Here is a 17,461-nt window from a genome sequence, read left to right on the forward strand (position 1 = left end):
TTTTCTCTACCCAACTTCTAGTAGACCGTCACATGGATCACTTCCTATCTCTTGCAATCCATCAAAGAGCTTCTTTGGACCATGTACGATCCATTCGCATAGCTACATATCCTGGTCACTTCTATTAAATTTTCGTTAAACTCATACTTACGTTTTCCACCTCAGTATGGTTCCTGCTCGATTCACGAGTTTTCCGGTCTTTCCTATTAATGCATCTTTCCTGCCGAGTAATCCTCATCTTTTGAATCATTCTCAATGACATCTAAGTCAAATCTGGTAATATAGACATGCTGCGTTTGCAACATAACACAAGCTTTGTTCTGAAAAACTTACTGATGTTCCTGCTGATAAAAGAACCGTGTAATTAAAACTTCATCATTCATGAATGGAATATAAACAGTTGTAACTTCCAAATATAAAAGTATGTCAGTTAAATAAAAATAAACTTATACGGCCATAAAATTTAAAGCCATGCGAAGAACAAGAGTGAACCTCATAACACGAATATTTTTAACAAAGCGCAGTACAAGTATACGCGGTAAGACTTGTTGCAATACCGCACCCAGCAGAGATTAAGCGTCATGAATGATAGGCACAAAGCAGAAAATAGTTTCTGACTCAGAAAAGGGAATGCCGAAGCAGCTACATATTAAAAAAAATACGCGTATAGTAATTTATATAGTAACGCATATAACACAGCTGTATACTGCATTTGGACGAACTTTCTTTTCTTTCTGGAATTGCATCAGCTAGCGAAGAACTTGAGAAACGAAGAAAATGTTGAGTATAAAAAGAAAGAAATTTAAAGGCATGGAGTGTAGCGCTACATTAAATGTGGCTCACAGTTTGTACGTCACTCTCATATCTTGACAAGGACTCTGCAGTGGAGAACAAATAATAATAATAATAATAATACCTTGACGCAAAGCGTGTCGCAAACTTCCCTCCTCAGGAAAATGATATAGTTCAGATTTGACCGAGTTAGTATATCACACATTTTTCTTGATACCGATTTTTCTGTCTTCCTGTCAAAGCCCTTTCATTCCACCAGTAATAAATTTACTCCTTGTTAGGCAACTGTTTTGTTGCAGCTGATAAAGAAGTATTTTGTTTCGCATTTGAAAACAGTATTAATTTACATATCGTTTGGAATCGTGTGATGCCTGTTAGATTTCCAGTTAGTCGTAAGCATAATGCGAAAATTGTGAACGGTGACTGGTGCAAAAGAGTTTAAACACATAAAATTTCTCTTCAAAATAACAGTAATCTTCACAACCACGGTCCAGTGCCGGTGATACACTAGTAAACATGATGTGCGACAAAAAACACCTAACAGAATGGTCTCCGTCGTACACACAAATCATATTTTGTTTCTGAAATAATGTACATTATATAGTATAATCATTAAACATTGCCCTAACCGTCCGAACAGCACAAAAAATTGTAGTTCTTCCACACTCTGATATGCCACATTTGATAACAATTCCACTACAGGCAAACATTAAAAACCAGCACTGAGGAAAGAAAGAGATAGACAACATTGAAGTATTATTTTTATTGCGTGCCAAATATATTGTGCGTTTCCAGCTTAGCAGAATCACTGAAACACCTTCCAAGGAAGATAACATGTTGTTCATTTGGCCAAGTGCAGCGTGAACACAGTGTTAAGTGTTTTCCAAGTACAGGCACTATTTAGCGTGTAGAAAATGTAACATCATGTTTGTGCTTATGCTCATGCTGCTTCTTTTCTTTTCTTTTTTGACAAAAACTGTGATTTGCTTATGTTTATTAGCACGATTTTTTAAAATATCGACGTGTCGTGCCATCTTTCATAAAACACGTGAAAAGTGTAAAAAGAGTGCTGTTTGTCTCAAAAACTGGTAATTAAATATTTAGGAAATTTGGGAATAGAGAAACAGGAAAATATATTTATATCATTATTACATAAATATTACATACACAAAGCCAAAAAATTAATGTTAAATTACAGGCATGTACTTTTGCAACAAGCATTAATTGTGCGAGCAGAAGCCATTCAAAAAGCTTGTGCTTGCATTTAACATTAGTTGCTGTGAAACAGTTATTAAGCATGTTAAAAGTACTCTGTATTTCCTACCTGCTGTGTACCTTCATTCCAATTTCAAAAAATTAATTTTAAAGCGTGCTGGAAGAAACAAAGAAAGACATTATAGGCTAGAGACGAATAACAAAGTTTCCCGCCTCCCTGCGCTCCTGCGGCTAAGAGAGACGACGTACGCGCAAAGAGCAGCCTGCAGGCAGCAGGGGACGGGTTTGTTGTTCGTCTCTGGCTCGAGGGTGCCTGTGGGATACATACTTTTTCCCGGGTACTGCGTCAAACTAGTCCGCCTCGGCTGTCCGTCTTCGTCAAATAGCGAGCTGTTGCCATTGCCATTGCCTTGCCATTGCACTTCCTGCCTTACTCCGTTATAATCCTTCTGGTTGGCACCCCTAATGCCAACTAGAGGGTTCTCTAACTGAGACTCAATGCCGTCAAACGACGTGGCATTTTCCGAGGATATCACCTTAACTGAAATTGACCCCGAATAGGAAGCAGTCAGTTTAGTTTCCGAGTCATCGTAATCTATTTGAGTTTCTTCTAGGGACGGTTGCGGGTGCTGGTGCGAGGTGGGCGGGGAGAGAAAGTACGGATACAAGCTGGGGTACCACAACTCTCGGAAATTTCCTTGCTCGGGGTCATACGGGTAGAGTGCAGAGTCTGTGCCAGATAAATCAAGGGAGGCTGGTAGAACGTCTGAAATGAAAACAGCAGGAAAAGAAACAATCAGTGCTGTGCTCACAGTGGTAGGATGACACATGCAGTGCAAATAGAATACTTGAGTACGTCTAGGGAGGCGGCCGGAGCGCCGGCGTGGGGCTTCCGGCCGCCTGCGTTACAACTAGCAACACAAAACGTCACACTACCGTATCACTAGGATTTCCTCAACGCTTTCCACAACATTATTTAAAGTAACTAGTTTGTGCTTTCATCTATGTTTATCGCAAACGTGAATGCTAAGACCTGGACGATGCATAGCTGACATGCATCTTGCTGTGATGGTGCTCAAACAGTGAGTGGTGCGCCGCTCAGCTACCGTACCGTGCTGCTCGAGCATCCGCAAGCCGGACAGTGAACGCAACTTCCCGCACTTAATGGTTTCAGTTCTGACGAAGCGTTACTATCAGCCGTTCCCTCCGGTCGCGGATGCTCGATTTTATCATTAACTTAAACTTCCCGAATAAGTCACTCGTATTTTGTATTCTGATGCGACAGCACTTACTTAAATGTCATTCCTCACCACCAACATCTACATCTTGTAAGTTTCTGATCCATCGAAACAAAACAGAGCAGATAAGGGTGCATTTAATTGATCCTGGTTCCCATTTATTTATTGAAAGACTTTTCTTTTAAATTTTAATGAGTACCGATCGTAAGATAATAAAATATGTGATAAAGGCAGAAGACAGACGTCTAGATTTCTTCTTTTCGAAATCAAGAAAAAAAAGGTCTTGAACTAAAATGCTTTTAAGAAAAATAATACAGAATCAATAAATGAATTCCCCTATAGTAGTTAACTAACTTTTTTTGTAAGCGACAACTAGACTTTTTAAAATTTGTGTTGATTCAGATAAATCTAAATTAATCCAGTTGTAGGCATTTAACTTACTGGTTTACCGAGAAAGGCGATAGTCAGAGTCACCAATATTGTGAAGGATATATTTTCTTTTATTTCCGAAACACAGATATGTCTTTCACTTACGCACACGTAGCTCAGTAGAGGTGAAAATATTGTTTTTAAAAGTGCTGGTCATTCTAGCTATATCTACATCTAAGAACACAACACCAAAAAACTGGTGAGACAGTGAGAGACGTTAGGTAGGTGCCAGTGCAAGGTGCGTAAAACCTCCTCAGTAGTTTATCAATTCTCTTAGTGCTTTACATCAACTGTGAGGCATACATCCAACTACGCGAGACGGACAAGGAATGTTCTCTCATTTAGTACTATAATCAATATTTTCAACTAGAAAAAGCTACCAGTACAGAAACAAAAAGGTGATGGGTGAAAACAAAATACATTCATTTAAAAATTTATGTTTCTTGGATGTCTGTAACTCTTGTTGATTTACTTCGAGGTGGTACACTGTGTTTTTACAGATTTTTTTCGTCTCAGTTTTTCTAGAAGCGTTCGCGTGTAGAGTCAAACATTACATAAGTATTCCCTTCATCCCCGACTGTCACTGCATGGGACATTTTCCACTCCATCCCCCAGTTCTACTCACACATCTTCCTTCCCCCCCCTCCTCCTCACTCTCTTTCTCTCTCTCTCTTCCACACACATCTGTTCCCTCTACCCTCTTCCCTCTTCTTCTCTATTTCTCTATACATCTCTCTTTCCTCTTTGTTCGTGGATATGAGTCCCAAATCCATAACAGCATTTTCTTTGTGAATGTATGTAAGATGTAGGAAGCGATTACTAGTTCTCGCAGAAATTTCTGTATACACCGTTACTCAGTTTCTGATGTCATTTCTTAGAGTTTATCGAAACAATTCTCTTACTTCCTATACTGTATGGAGCAGCAGTTTCTTTCTTCATCTTTCCAAGTGAGAGCTGTTATTCGCGGTTGTCATGACCTATATGGTAAAATCAATGCAAAGCTGGAAAATTCATGCTTTAGTAATATATTTGTTAAATGTTTTCCTATATCTTACGTTCGAAACGACGTGTTTCGACCCTTGAATTGTAGAACAATGTACGCAGAATGGGATAAATACACTCCTGGAAATGGAAAAAAGAACACATTGACACCGGTGTGTCAGACCCACCATACTTGCTCCGGACACTGCGAGAGGGCTGTAAAAGCAATGGCGCTAGCTGCGCAGCATTTGTGCACCGCCGCCATCAGTGTCAGCCAGTTTGCCGTGGCATACGGAGCTCCATCGCAGTCTTTAACACTGGTAGCATGCCGCGACAGCGTGGACGTGAACCGTATGTGCAGTTGACGAACTTTGAGCGAGGGCGTATAGTGGGCATGCGGGAGGCCGGGTGGACGTACCGCCGAATTGCTCAACACGTGGGGCGTGAGGTCTCCACAGTACATCGATGTTGTCGCCAGTGGTCGGCGGAAGGTGCACGTGCCCGTCGACCTGGGACCGGACCGCAGCGACGCACGGATGCACGCCAAGACCGTAGGATCCTACGCAGTGCCGTAGGGGACCGCACCGCCACTTCCCAGCAAATTAGGGACACTGTTGCTCCTGGGGTATCGGCGAGGACCATTCGCAACCGTCTCCATGAAGCTGGGCTACGGTCCCGCACACCGTTAGGCCGTCTTCCGCTCACGCCCCAACATCGTGCAGCTCGCCTCCAGTGGTGTCGCGACAGGCGTGAATGGAGGGATGAATGGAGACGTGTCGTCTTCAGCGATGAGAGTCGCTTCTGCCTTGGTGCCAATGATGGTCGTATGCGTGTTTGGCGCCGTGCAGGTGAGCGCCACAATCAGGACTGCATACGACCGAGGCACACAGGGCCAACACCCGGCATCATGGTGTGGGAGCGATCTCCTACACTGGCCGTACACCACTGGTGATCGTCGAGGGGACACTGAATAGTGCACGGTACATCCAAACCGTCATCGAACCCATCGTTCTACCATTCCTAGACCGGCAAGGGAACTTGCTGTTCCAACAGGACAATGCACGTCCGCATGTATCCCGTGCCACCCAACGTGCTCTAGAAGGTGTAAGTCAACTACCCTGGCCAGCAAGATCTCCGGATCTGTCCCCCATTGAGCATGTTTGGGACTGGATGAAGCGTCTTCTCACGCGGTCTGCACGTCCAGCACGAACGCTGGTCCAACTGAGGCGCCAGGTGGAAATGGCATGGCAAGCCGTTCCACAGGACTACATCCAGCATCTCTACGATCGTCTCCATGGGAGAATAGCAGCCTGCATTGCTGCGAAAGGTGGATATACACTGTACTAGTGCCGACATTGTGCATGCTCTGTTGCCTGTGTCTATGTGCCTGTGGTTCTGTCAGTGTGATCATGTGATGTATCTGACCCCAGGAATGTGTCAATAAAGTTTCCCCTTCCTGGGACAATGAATTCACGGTGTTCTTATTTCAATTTCCAGGAGTGTATGAATTAGTCAAGTTCCAAAAATTCATAGCCCAGTCAGTTTGCCTATCACATATCACAAACCACAACTTTTAAGTTCTGCTTACATCACATAGCACTATAAGAAAGTTTGCAAAAGTAATGTACAATATTCTCATGCAGTGCTAAATCGAAGTACTTGTTTTAACGCAAGTGATCACTCTATTAATATAATGAAAGTATACAACCAGTGGTTTAAAAGCGCTCAATTTGTAGCGGATTGTTCGTAATGGACTTTAATTTTAGCACATACTGTGGGTGTAAGAAGTGCTGAGACATAAATTTACTTCGACTTTGGGGTTTCTTTAACACACACACCAGAAATAATTATGTTAAGTAACGTAAACAACAGATCTCAGATGCTGTAGAATTTATTTCTTACTTGGAGTACGGAAAAAATGAAACATATTGTATTAACTAACACAAAACTTAAAAAAAACTCGTCCATTCCTGTCAGAAAAAAGTAGTCAGTAACTTAAAGGGAAGTATTCGGATAACGAAGTTTTTTGTTTTTTCATGGTATTTGCCGACAATTTCAACGATGTGGGAGGGATGCATTTTAGTGTCGGAATCATGATAAAGAGAACTCTAAAAATTAGATGTGCTTCGATGTTTATTTTCAAAAATAGGTACGAAAGAAGAATATCACAGCATAAGAAGACTGAAATAGTTCGAGGTTGCGTGTAATTCTATTTTTCAGACGCTGAACATTACTTAGGGCATACAAGGCATACATTACCGTGCTAAGAGCAGGAAAGAGGGCGGCTACCTCAGACGCTACATGGTGCTCTCTTGGCATTTGCCACTTATTTCCGTGGTATTTGACGTATGGTGACAACAGTTTTGACGTTGCAAAGCTTTCCATGGTCTACATAATAGAAATACGACAAATATCGTCTGAACAGGCTATACTAATAGTGTTCTGAATAGTTGTTTCTAGAGAGTGAATAATGACAGTAGCAGTAGGAGAGAAAGCTGTTAGAAAGTGCTGTGAACATAGGGATTATATATATATATATATATATATATATATATATATATATATATATATATATATATATATATATATATGTAGAGGGCGAGTGAGACAGAGAGAGCAAAGTGGCGACACCCAAACAAGATGAATGGCTCAAATTTGATGGGGACTGAAGTGGACGAAAAATTGCAAATCTGCAAATTCATTATAGTGATATTGCAGAGGCCACTATTGTGTGTATTCTGTACAAAGGAATGTTTTTGAAGTACAGAGAAAAGTCAGGACATCAGACGACGACTACACCTCTCAGACAGAGGAAAAGGAAACACTTTGTATATCCTCAAAATGGAGCCCACAATCTGTGATCCATAAGTAGTTACTTATTTGCTCAAAAAACGGGTACAGACCTCACTGCATCTCCGATAAGGAATGTGTATAGACCGCAAGACTGTCACGGACGGGTAGCTAGGAAGAAACATACATTAATCAACAAAATCGCATGAGGAGCCGACATTCATAGTTGAATATCTAAGTCACCTTGAAGACTTCTGGAATACGGTCGAGTGATGAAAGCATTTTTTTACGTTCTTGACCGAGTGAAATAGCGGAGTGGTGAGGACACTGGACTCACATTCGGGAAGACGACGTTTCAGATCCGCGTTCGGTCATCCAGGCTAAGGGTTTCCGTTATTTCCCTAAATCGCTCCACTCAAATGCCGGAATGCTTCCTTTGAAAGGGCGCGGCCGATTTCCTTCCCCATTTTTGAAACATTCCGAGCCTGTGCTGCGACACTAGTGACCTCGATGTCGACTAGACGTGACATAGTCTCAGGCTCAGTGCTTGTTTCGAGGGATGTAAATTTCCCCAGTACCAGAAGCCAGTATTTCTCTGCGGAAAGAATGAGCAATATAACGCATAATGATACAGCGAAAGTAAACGTACAGTAAATTACGACGAAACTACGTTTAGAAAACAATTTCATCTTCCAACGGAATAGTGGACCGTCGCAAGTAGAGCTCGGTACAAAGATGTATTCCTGTATAATCCTTCAAAATAACGGGAAATTCTGCACCAACTTAGAATTCCAAATTATAGGAAGCAACAACGATGTGAAGAATGTACGTACTTGAAGAAGAATGATGTGAAATACTTGCAGAGGAGAATCTACACTACGAAGTGTAACCTTTCTACAGGAGTAATAGAAAATTATTTACGACCTCATTTAGTCTGTCATTATGCTCTGCTTCTTTTCTGTTTCTAATTTACAATTAATCATCATATTATTCAGTATACGTGGTGGTTATAATTAAACTTTCGCTATTTGAGCCAGCGTACACTGAAAACTATTTCTCGTATGGGTACCCAACTTTATGGGCTTGATGTTTAGACTGTGCGCTGCAGGATTTGCGGCCGGTAATGGGACGGCGACGTAAAGTTGAAACACAAGCATCAGCGTGCATTAAGCTACAGACAATTGAAACCGGTCTGGAAAAGGTGAGAAGGCTTTACTCGTAAACCTTTTTTTTTTTAATCAAAACAACAGTAATAGCGCTGCAGCTCACGCTAGTATCGATGCCTTAAAATAATACGGGGAGATCCTCTTTCGACACCGCGGTTGAAGAACGTGGTCCGAAAGTTCGAATAGCTAGCGATTTGGGAATTTCTCCTGGGAGAGGCCGACGGCCATTTGCGCCACAAATTATTGAAGAAATTACCGTTGCCATTGCTGGACCTAACGTACGATCTTTAAGTAGTTCACAAGCTGTGTAACGGCAGCTAAACATTCCATGGTCCACCGTTCGGCCGGCCGTTGTGGCCGAGCGATTCGAGGCGCTTCAGTCCGGAACCGTGCTGCTGCTACGGTCGCAGGTTCGAATCCTGCCTCGGGCACGGAAGTGTGTGACGTCCTTAGGTTAGTTACGTTTAAGTAGTTCTAAGTCTAGGGGACTGATGACCTCAGATGTTCAGTCCCATAGTGCTTACAGCCATTTGAACCATTTTCCACCGTTCGAACAGTATTGCCAACAAGTATGAAATGGTATCTCTGGTGCTGTTCCAATCTGTCGTGGATGCAGATGGTCGTCACACTGAACAACGTTTGTAACCTGGAACGTAAACATGATACGCAATTAACAAATGTTACCCTCTTAATAAAACATTCTCGGGTTTCAAGCTGCGTGCAGTCGTTTACTGCCCACGAGCTTTGGGCAGAGATATCCTCTACCATTGTCAAGTGGATGACTGTCGTGTGGTTGTCATTGCCGTGCTCATATAGCTGCGCCGTTGCTTGTGACGTCACTGGTGCTCGGTCCCGCACCATATATGGTAATGTTTTGGCCGCGCGACCGCCGGGCGCGCCTCAACTCCCTCTACACCGGATCCCATGCGGTACTCAGCTGCAATCCACCGTCTCTATTGAAGGTGTTGTCAGAAATTCTAATCTCTATGGCCTCGTTTATCATGCTATCCTAGAAGCCATTAGTCCGTTTAATAATAGACGTTTCATCGAATGCAGTTCGGTGTCCGTTTTCCAGAGCATGTTCCACTACAGCTGACTTTTCGGGATAGCGCAGACGGTAACACCTATCATGTTCTATGCGGAGCTGTTCAATAGTGCGAACAGTCTGGCCGACATAGAACTGCCCACATTCACACGGTATCTTGTAAATTCCTGGCGTTCTGAGGCCTACATCGTCTTTCACAGATTTCATTAGTTGCCGGATATTTGCCGGAGGCCTGAAGATTGTGTCAATTTTATGCCTCTTCAGGAGCCGACTAATCTTCCCACTTGTCGAACCACAAAACGGTAAGAATGCAACCTGCTTGGTGTCTTCTTCAGAGGTTTTCATGGGCGCCCTCTCAAATAGCGGAAGTTTAATAATTACCAACCTGTAACGCAGTAGAAGTGAAAATATCTCTCTGCTCTAAAACATATTGTGAGTTGCAGGCACTTAACATCCATGTCCTTGTCCACACATATCAATAAAAATTAAAAACCACAGAATTTCAGTACTTCTTGTTAGGTTCGCCAACAGTGAGTGAATGACAAGTTCTTTAATTAGGCGTTGTATGAATCATTTAGTTTTCCAGTTTCCGTTATCAAAGAAAAACTACGGCATCTGAAATCTGCTCTATGACAATGATTAGTGTCATAAAAAAGATCGAAACCTTAAACGTTTAACTCAATGACAGATATTTAGATCAAATTTTAAGGACGTTTCTGATAATTAAGTTTTTTTCTGGTGCAGCGTGACTTAACTCTAATTCTGTCTAAAACTACGTATTTGGAAATTTATTTACACTGTTTCATGGACTCTTGTGTCCACCCCGGTAGCTGAGTGGTCAACGCGACGGAATATCTTGCAAAGGGGTCCGGGTTCGATTGCCGGCTGGATCGGAGATTTTCTCTGCTCAGGGACTGTGTGTTGTGTTGTCCTAATCATCATCATCATCATCATTATCTCATCGCCATCGACACGCAAGTCGCCGAAGTGGCGTCAACTCAAAAGACTTGCACCAGGCGAACGGTCTACCCGACGGGACGCCATAGCCACACGACATTTCATTTCATGGACTCTTGTAATGGACTGTAGGTGCACTTATACGCTGATCACCCAGAACATTATGACCAACGACCTACTATTGATATAAATCCTGCTGGAATGACTGCTAGTCACACACGCAGGTGCATGTAGCGTGCTGTCCGTATGTAGAATGGGGAAGGTGCGCGATCTGAGTTTCACCGGGGGCAGATTGTGATGGCCTGGAAGCTCGGCACGAGCATTGCGGAAGTGTCACTTGTCGGCCGTTCGAGGAGTGCTGTGGTGAGTGTAGGGAAACCAAGGTGAAGCTACGTCCAGACGTCGTGGCGCCCCTTATTACAGATGTCGGACGTCGTAGGCTCGGCACACTGTTAAAACAAGGCAGGCGGCGAACTGTGGCGCAGCTAACATCAGACTTCATGCTGGGGGGCAGAGTCCAAGTCCGTCTGAACACATAGTGTACCGAGCACTCCTATCGATAGGCATCCGCAGCCGACGACCTATCCATGTGCCAGTGTTAACACCACGACATCGGCAACTACGACTGAAATTGGCACGTGACCATCGACACTGGACGTTGGCTCATTGGCAGAGCGCTGCATGATCTAACGAATTCCGATACCATCTTTATCACGCCTGTCGGAGGGACAGCTCCTCGACACCTGTGCTGCGGGGCGAGGACGAGCTGGGGGCATCGTACAGATCATGTTTCCTGACGGTAGTAGGACTTTCCAACAAGATAATGCGCTATGTCCGCAAGGCCGGGAGTGCGATGGAGTAATTTGAGTAACACAGTGGCGAGTTACAATTGATGTGGTGACCTCCCATTTCACCACCACTGAGCGTGATCGAACACATCTGGGATGTGATTGAATGTGGCGTCAGAGCTCACCTCCCACCTCCTCGGAATTTATGGGAATTAGGTGACTTGTGTGTGCAGATGCGGTGGCAGCTCCCTCCAGCGACCTATCATGGCCTCATTGCATCCATACCACGAAGCGTCGCCGCTGTTATCCGTGACAACGGTGAACTTACCGGCAGCTACGTTGGTGGTCATCATGTTCTGGCTGACCAGTGTACATTAGTCGGTGAATGTGTGTTCGTTGTTGATGGGTCCTGTGGGTAATTTGTTCGAAGAACTAATCTTGCATTCCAAGCAGAGAGCAGAGCTTGTAAATACTTTACGAAATATGCAGTAGATTTATACCGGCGTGGGTGGCGATAGTCAGTCGCTGATATGGTTCCCGTGGTTCGTTAGTGCCTGGGTTATAGTTTTAAGGTTGTCTCGGCTGCAAGTACTGGAATAACTATCATCTACACTTCACATCACAGTACAGGTCTACTATGCTTAGACACATGAGTCCTTATTTCAGCTCTGACGCCAGAACTATAATGTTTAATGTCATGTGAGTAGAACATGGCATTAATAAGAAGTCGCACACAACTTTCCTTTATTTACTGGTCTTTGTATACATGACACCTTTCAGAAACAAAGTCCAGGGAACTTATTTGCGCTGATGATACTGTGTAGATCTCTCAGGGTCAAAGCGTTAGCAAGCTCAAGCAAAAGTAACATCAGAGCTGAAGTTGCTGGATGAATGCTCCAAATATAATACTCTCTGACCGAATCCTCAAAAGACCGATGTAACAGCTTCCCACCTAAGGAATAAACACAAAAGCTGGAAACCTCTCGTAACACTTAAAGATTAGAATCTCTAATACTGCAACAGACAATAGACAGGTCACTGACGTACAAAACCCATCCCCGGAATATGAAAGTCAATTACAAAACTCGGAACAATATACTCTAGAAGTTAACAGTAAGGGTCTGGGGCAACAGTCGACAGATCATCAGCTTTAGCTCTTTGGCACTGACACGCAGAATACTGCTGTTCCTCCAACTAACTAAACAGTGTTCTCACTAAAGTCATTGACACACAACTCAATCAAGCAATGCTCCTCATCGCCCACAAACACACGCTGGCTACCGATTCTTATTAATGTTGCACCACTATCCATAAGAAGATCACAGTAAGTGATGAACGTATTGACAACAATAAAAAAAATAGAATTGCAAATTCATGCAGAATTTTCACGACCATAATACCAGCGACGGAGGTCAAGGAAACCGTCGTGGTACACAGCACTCAGTCTGCAGAACAGGCACTTCTACATGCAGTATGCCGGGGACAGTGAGTGGCAGGAGCAAACTCCTTTGTGCGCCACCAACCAGTTAAAACTCCGTGGCAGCGAGCATCAGATTTTCATCCACCCCTACGACCCTGGCGCATACTGAACCCGATCAGAACTGAGCGGGACAGATTCAGAACATTACTGCACCAATAGAGATGACATTTGCATGTTACCTGAGGCATTCAGAGGGAAAGTCGAAGGCATTCACAATTTGCCTGCAGAAGCTACTGACTAGATACATTTTGGCTACTAAAATGTCTGAAGATGCACGCGTCTGACGAGCGAAACCGGTGAATAAAGGAAAGTTGTACGCGACTTGTGGCTGCTTGCTTGCGGTCGCTGTTTCCCACGCATGCGATGCCTGCGGTCGCTAGAACATGGCGTCGTGTACAGACAAAGGGCTGTATCGTAAGACAGGTACGTCCAAACAAAGTAATTTACAAACCTAAGCGAAAATTTCTATTTCGAACTGCTTTTATGACATGGAGTGGAGCGACCAGAAAATCTGGTCATTTAGGAAATACAGCAGTCATTTAGGAAGCAATCCAATCATTAAATACTAAGCTGGGAAACTTATCAATTGTTGTAGATATACTACGTAACAAATTAGCCTTTGTCTACTGCGTTTGTGTCTACAAATATTGTATTAATAAGGAGTAAAATAAGGGGCGAGGAGCAAACAGCACCGACTTAAAAAGGACGTAGTTGTTTCTAGAACTAAACAAAGTTCTTTCAGTCTGGCATAGACGACTATGTACCACACTCCTAGATGTGTTCTGGAACAGTATCCCCGATAGTAATTTTCCGTGCACTGAAACGAACGATAGATTCTCCTCAAACGTCGAAAGTGTGTCCTGAAAGATCGCTGTCGTTCAACAGAAGTGCTCACTCCGTCACATCGTACTTACATACGGGAACACCATTGTTACAGGATTTAGTGAATAGTTCCCTTGCTATTCGTTAGTTGATTGTATAGTTTCATCAGTTTTCTTGTGTCAAGTTAACTGTGTTAACCAAGAGAGAGAGTATTATCTGATCGAGTAAGTAACCCAAGCTTCTGCGTGTTGTATATTAAAAAATACAGTACCTCCTAACTGAATGCGGCCCGAGGATTCAGAAACTGAAACTATAGGTGAAAAGTGGATCCCGGCTGTATTACACACAGAACCTAATACTCGAAGGTTTACTTCTCCTAACAAACTTCTAAAACGTTGATTGAAGGGGATAGCGAACTTATTCCGTAACAAGTGAGGCGCTTTGTATGTTCAGCTGGACAGAGCTTTGGACGGTTCCAGAATCAGAGATAGAGTAATATCATTCCCACCAACAGTTTACTTTTGTTCTGTGTCGCTATAGGCTGTCATTGGTTAAAACTTGACTGTTATCCTTATAGAATACTTTAGTTTTCATTGCTGTTCTTCATTAAATATCGGAACTAAAATTTTCTTGTTATTTTCGGCAACTGGAAGATCAACAAGGAATAAGTTAGGGGAACAGAAAATTAAGAGAATAAATTACGTAATACGTGAGTTATGAGACGTAAACTGATCTTATAGAATCAGTATGAGGTACACGACAAACGATCTGTAACAACACATCTCAGTGTGACATATAATACATGAATATATGTCACGAACTATGTAAGCACGTTCCCTGGGTATTTTTCTTATTATTGTTTTATTGTAGAATGAAGAAATGTAATGAGCATTCCATAGCTGTACAAAACACAAGAGGGCCCTTGTACCGTACCTCTCATTGCAGCACTATTTCGCGGCACATTCAGCTGTTCATATACATTGACTTTTTCTGCTACTTGCTGTCAGTGTGACAGAGGCCGAACTGTGTAACTCTTCTGAAGCTTCCAGTCATGCGCTATATAGACTACAATGTCATCGGTTACTTAACTTCTTATGTATCAGGCAGTGCACTATTTGAATTTATTATAGTCTTGTATAGCGGAACCACGTAATTACTGAGGGAAAATATGAACTTTGGATTTCTCAATAGATTGGTTCTAGTGAGCTTAATTTGCTAGCGAATTCGTTAAGCATTTACAGGGAGCCAAGTTAATCTTCTCGATGTTGCTTACGAGAGCCTGTGAATTGTGGAGCTTAAGAGAATATGTCTTTTTTATAATTCCTACGGTTACGGAGTCCAAATTCTTAGTTAACTTGAGACGTTACACCGAGCGTGTACAACACTAAACCCAGCTGGCACTAGAATTCCAGGTTGGCCTTTATGAACCAGCAGCAGCCCATCCCAATTACAACAAGCAAAAACTCTATAGAGCGCCTAATAAAATCCAAAACTGAAACCATTCGTGCCCAGAGAGAGGAGATGCGCCAATCACTGCATAATTAAGACAGTACACGAATAACTTCCAATGCTCAATCAGAAAAACTGAAATTTGTTTTTAATCACAGTACTCAGGCCTCACGAAAAGTGTGAATGGAATCATGTCAATTTATATGAGGTGTCATGCATATGATTGTCCATACAGAGAATTAGCTGCGGTTGCGCTGTGCCAGTTTTTCTGACATTGACAACGTTCCACTTACGATGGATTTTGAATACATAAAACAGTTTATTTCAATTAGGCTATGGCAATAAATATTAATTCACGTAATGAGTAGACATTCTGATTCTTTGCTCCCGAATTGAAATGCTATTTCCGGATCTGTACTACTACGAAGCGCTACGAACAACGAGTGACATTTATTTGCATTCGACCTGCACGAACAAAGACACGATTAAATATGGAGGCCAGTAACACACGATGACCTGCCTCAAACCGGTAAGCCTGTCTGGTGAAGCCGTCATTCACTTTGATAAGTGTGATGTGAAACAATCAGGCCTGGCAATGTGTCCATATGGAAAGATTTCCTGATGGCTTCTACCTGACTCCAAACAAAGATTGTACTGTGTATAGGATGAGTGTTTCAAACGAATTTGTGCGTGACGAAATTCAGAGCCTGTTTAACGATCAAAATACAAAATGAATGAAAGCTTTATCAGTCGTGCAGAAGAAGACTTCTTGAAAATTCCTTGCAATGTGTGATCGAGCATTCTCCCTTTCTCCTATTGGAAAACAACATTGTAGGACGAGTACCAGAAATAGGAAATTGTTATCCGTGGCTCACAGAAGCTAAGATCGGATAAGATGATTACTCCGCTAGTTTGTGCGGTGCTCCTCTGCAAGATTCGTTCACTTCTCCAGCATCCAAACTGCAGTGAAATCTGAAGAAAACATGATCATAAAACACGAGATGTTGCCAATTCACACGTAATTCTATGTAGTAGGCACTGGCGCCTGTACGCTGGTGTCAAGGGTCACCTGCAGAAATAAATGTGTGAATGCACGCCAGGAATTGGTGCACTTGCAGTAATGCCAACACTCGAGATGTAGCTTTTTGATACTACATTAGCACTTTGAGCAGCTTATTAACGTTCCATTTTGTAATTCATTGATACCATACTTCGCAGATGAAGAAGAGACTTCCCCTCGTGTTATCCCTAAATGTACTGTGACAGATAAAAGTATATAAGTAGGCTCGTAGGATCATATTATAGGTTTCCATTTCTCAGTAATCTAGATTACAGTATCAATGAATACTGTCCTTTGAATTCATCACGTTTACTGGTATAGGGCAATAGCATACTGGCGCGAGAGTTCTGTTTTACGCGTCTCTCATAGCACTATTTTCATCGAGTCTGCATTCTCTAGACTCATATTTAGCTTATCAGACAGCTTCGGCCATGATCGCAGATAAAAATTCGATCTTAACGCGAAAAGTAAAATTTTACTTTACAAAAAGGATGAAAACTGTATTATTTATCAACATACGTAGAGATTTGTTCTATAACAGCACAAAACACACGTGGTTCACTTTAATTACAGGTTAAGGATCACTTGGTGGTGATTTTTGTACCGAAGTAGAACGGTACGTTGAAGAAACCAAAAATTGTCTCTCTTATTTTTCTATAGCAACACAAACACAAGGTTAAGGCACCCTTGGTGAGCACTACATTATGCTGATGTGCAGTGAAAGCTACATGACACTTCGACTGAAGAACATGTTGTCCAGTAATTTTAATTGTGGTTACCCTACGCTAGGGTATTGACTTTATCTTGCAACTGGTGATCGTTATCTGCCTAACCCGGTACTGGAACCCATAAAACACTGGACAAAGTGCTTACGTCATTCGTAAGACACCATATAGCTGAGTGCATTTGGGAATTCTAATTCTAATTATACCTTAAATTTCCCACATAGTAAAATTGTTAGCAAGATACACATCTTCTTCGTTGTAAATGTCTACTGTTTCCCATATTCTAGAGCAATTTGCGTATAGAACCTTTAAGTTTACCACTTTAGCAAACGAATGGCCATTAAATACAGTCATTCCATCGACTTCAAACTCTGAAAATTGTTTCCTTGTTGTTAGATGCACAATATCGAGAACACTACATTGAAATACAATACAACCATCCTTTTTAAGCAGATCCACATGAAGGAGGAAGTTTGTAAATAGATTTTTCTCGTATCATTTAATATAGTAAATGTTACTGGATC

The 17,461-nt window shown here is 42.3% G+C and overlaps 1 protein-coding gene across 1 annotated transcript in view; it reads right to left on the bottom strand.

The window, feature by feature from the left end:
• Positions 1 to 2,154: 2,154 nt before the first annotated feature.
• The window catches only part of LOC124722174, a 585,754-nt gene continuing 570,447 nt past the window's right edge, over positions 2,155 to 17,461 (bottom strand). The window contains exons 5-6 of the mRNA XM_047247375.1: positions 2,257 to 2,773; positions 2,155 to 2,164 (exon numbers count right to left, since the gene is read on the bottom strand). Of these exons, the coding sequence (XP_047103331.1) occupies positions 2,155 to 2,164; positions 2,257 to 2,773 (527 nt within the window). The remainder of the gene's footprint in view (positions 2,165 to 2,256; positions 2,774 to 17,461) is intronic.

This window comes from Schistocerca piceifrons, chromosome X (assembly GCF_021461385.2).
Source record: "Schistocerca piceifrons isolate TAMUIC-IGC-003096 chromosome X, iqSchPice1.1, whole genome shotgun sequence".
In the NCBI taxonomy this organism is placed as follows: domain Eukaryota; kingdom Metazoa; phylum Arthropoda; class Insecta; order Orthoptera; family Acrididae; genus Schistocerca; species Schistocerca piceifrons.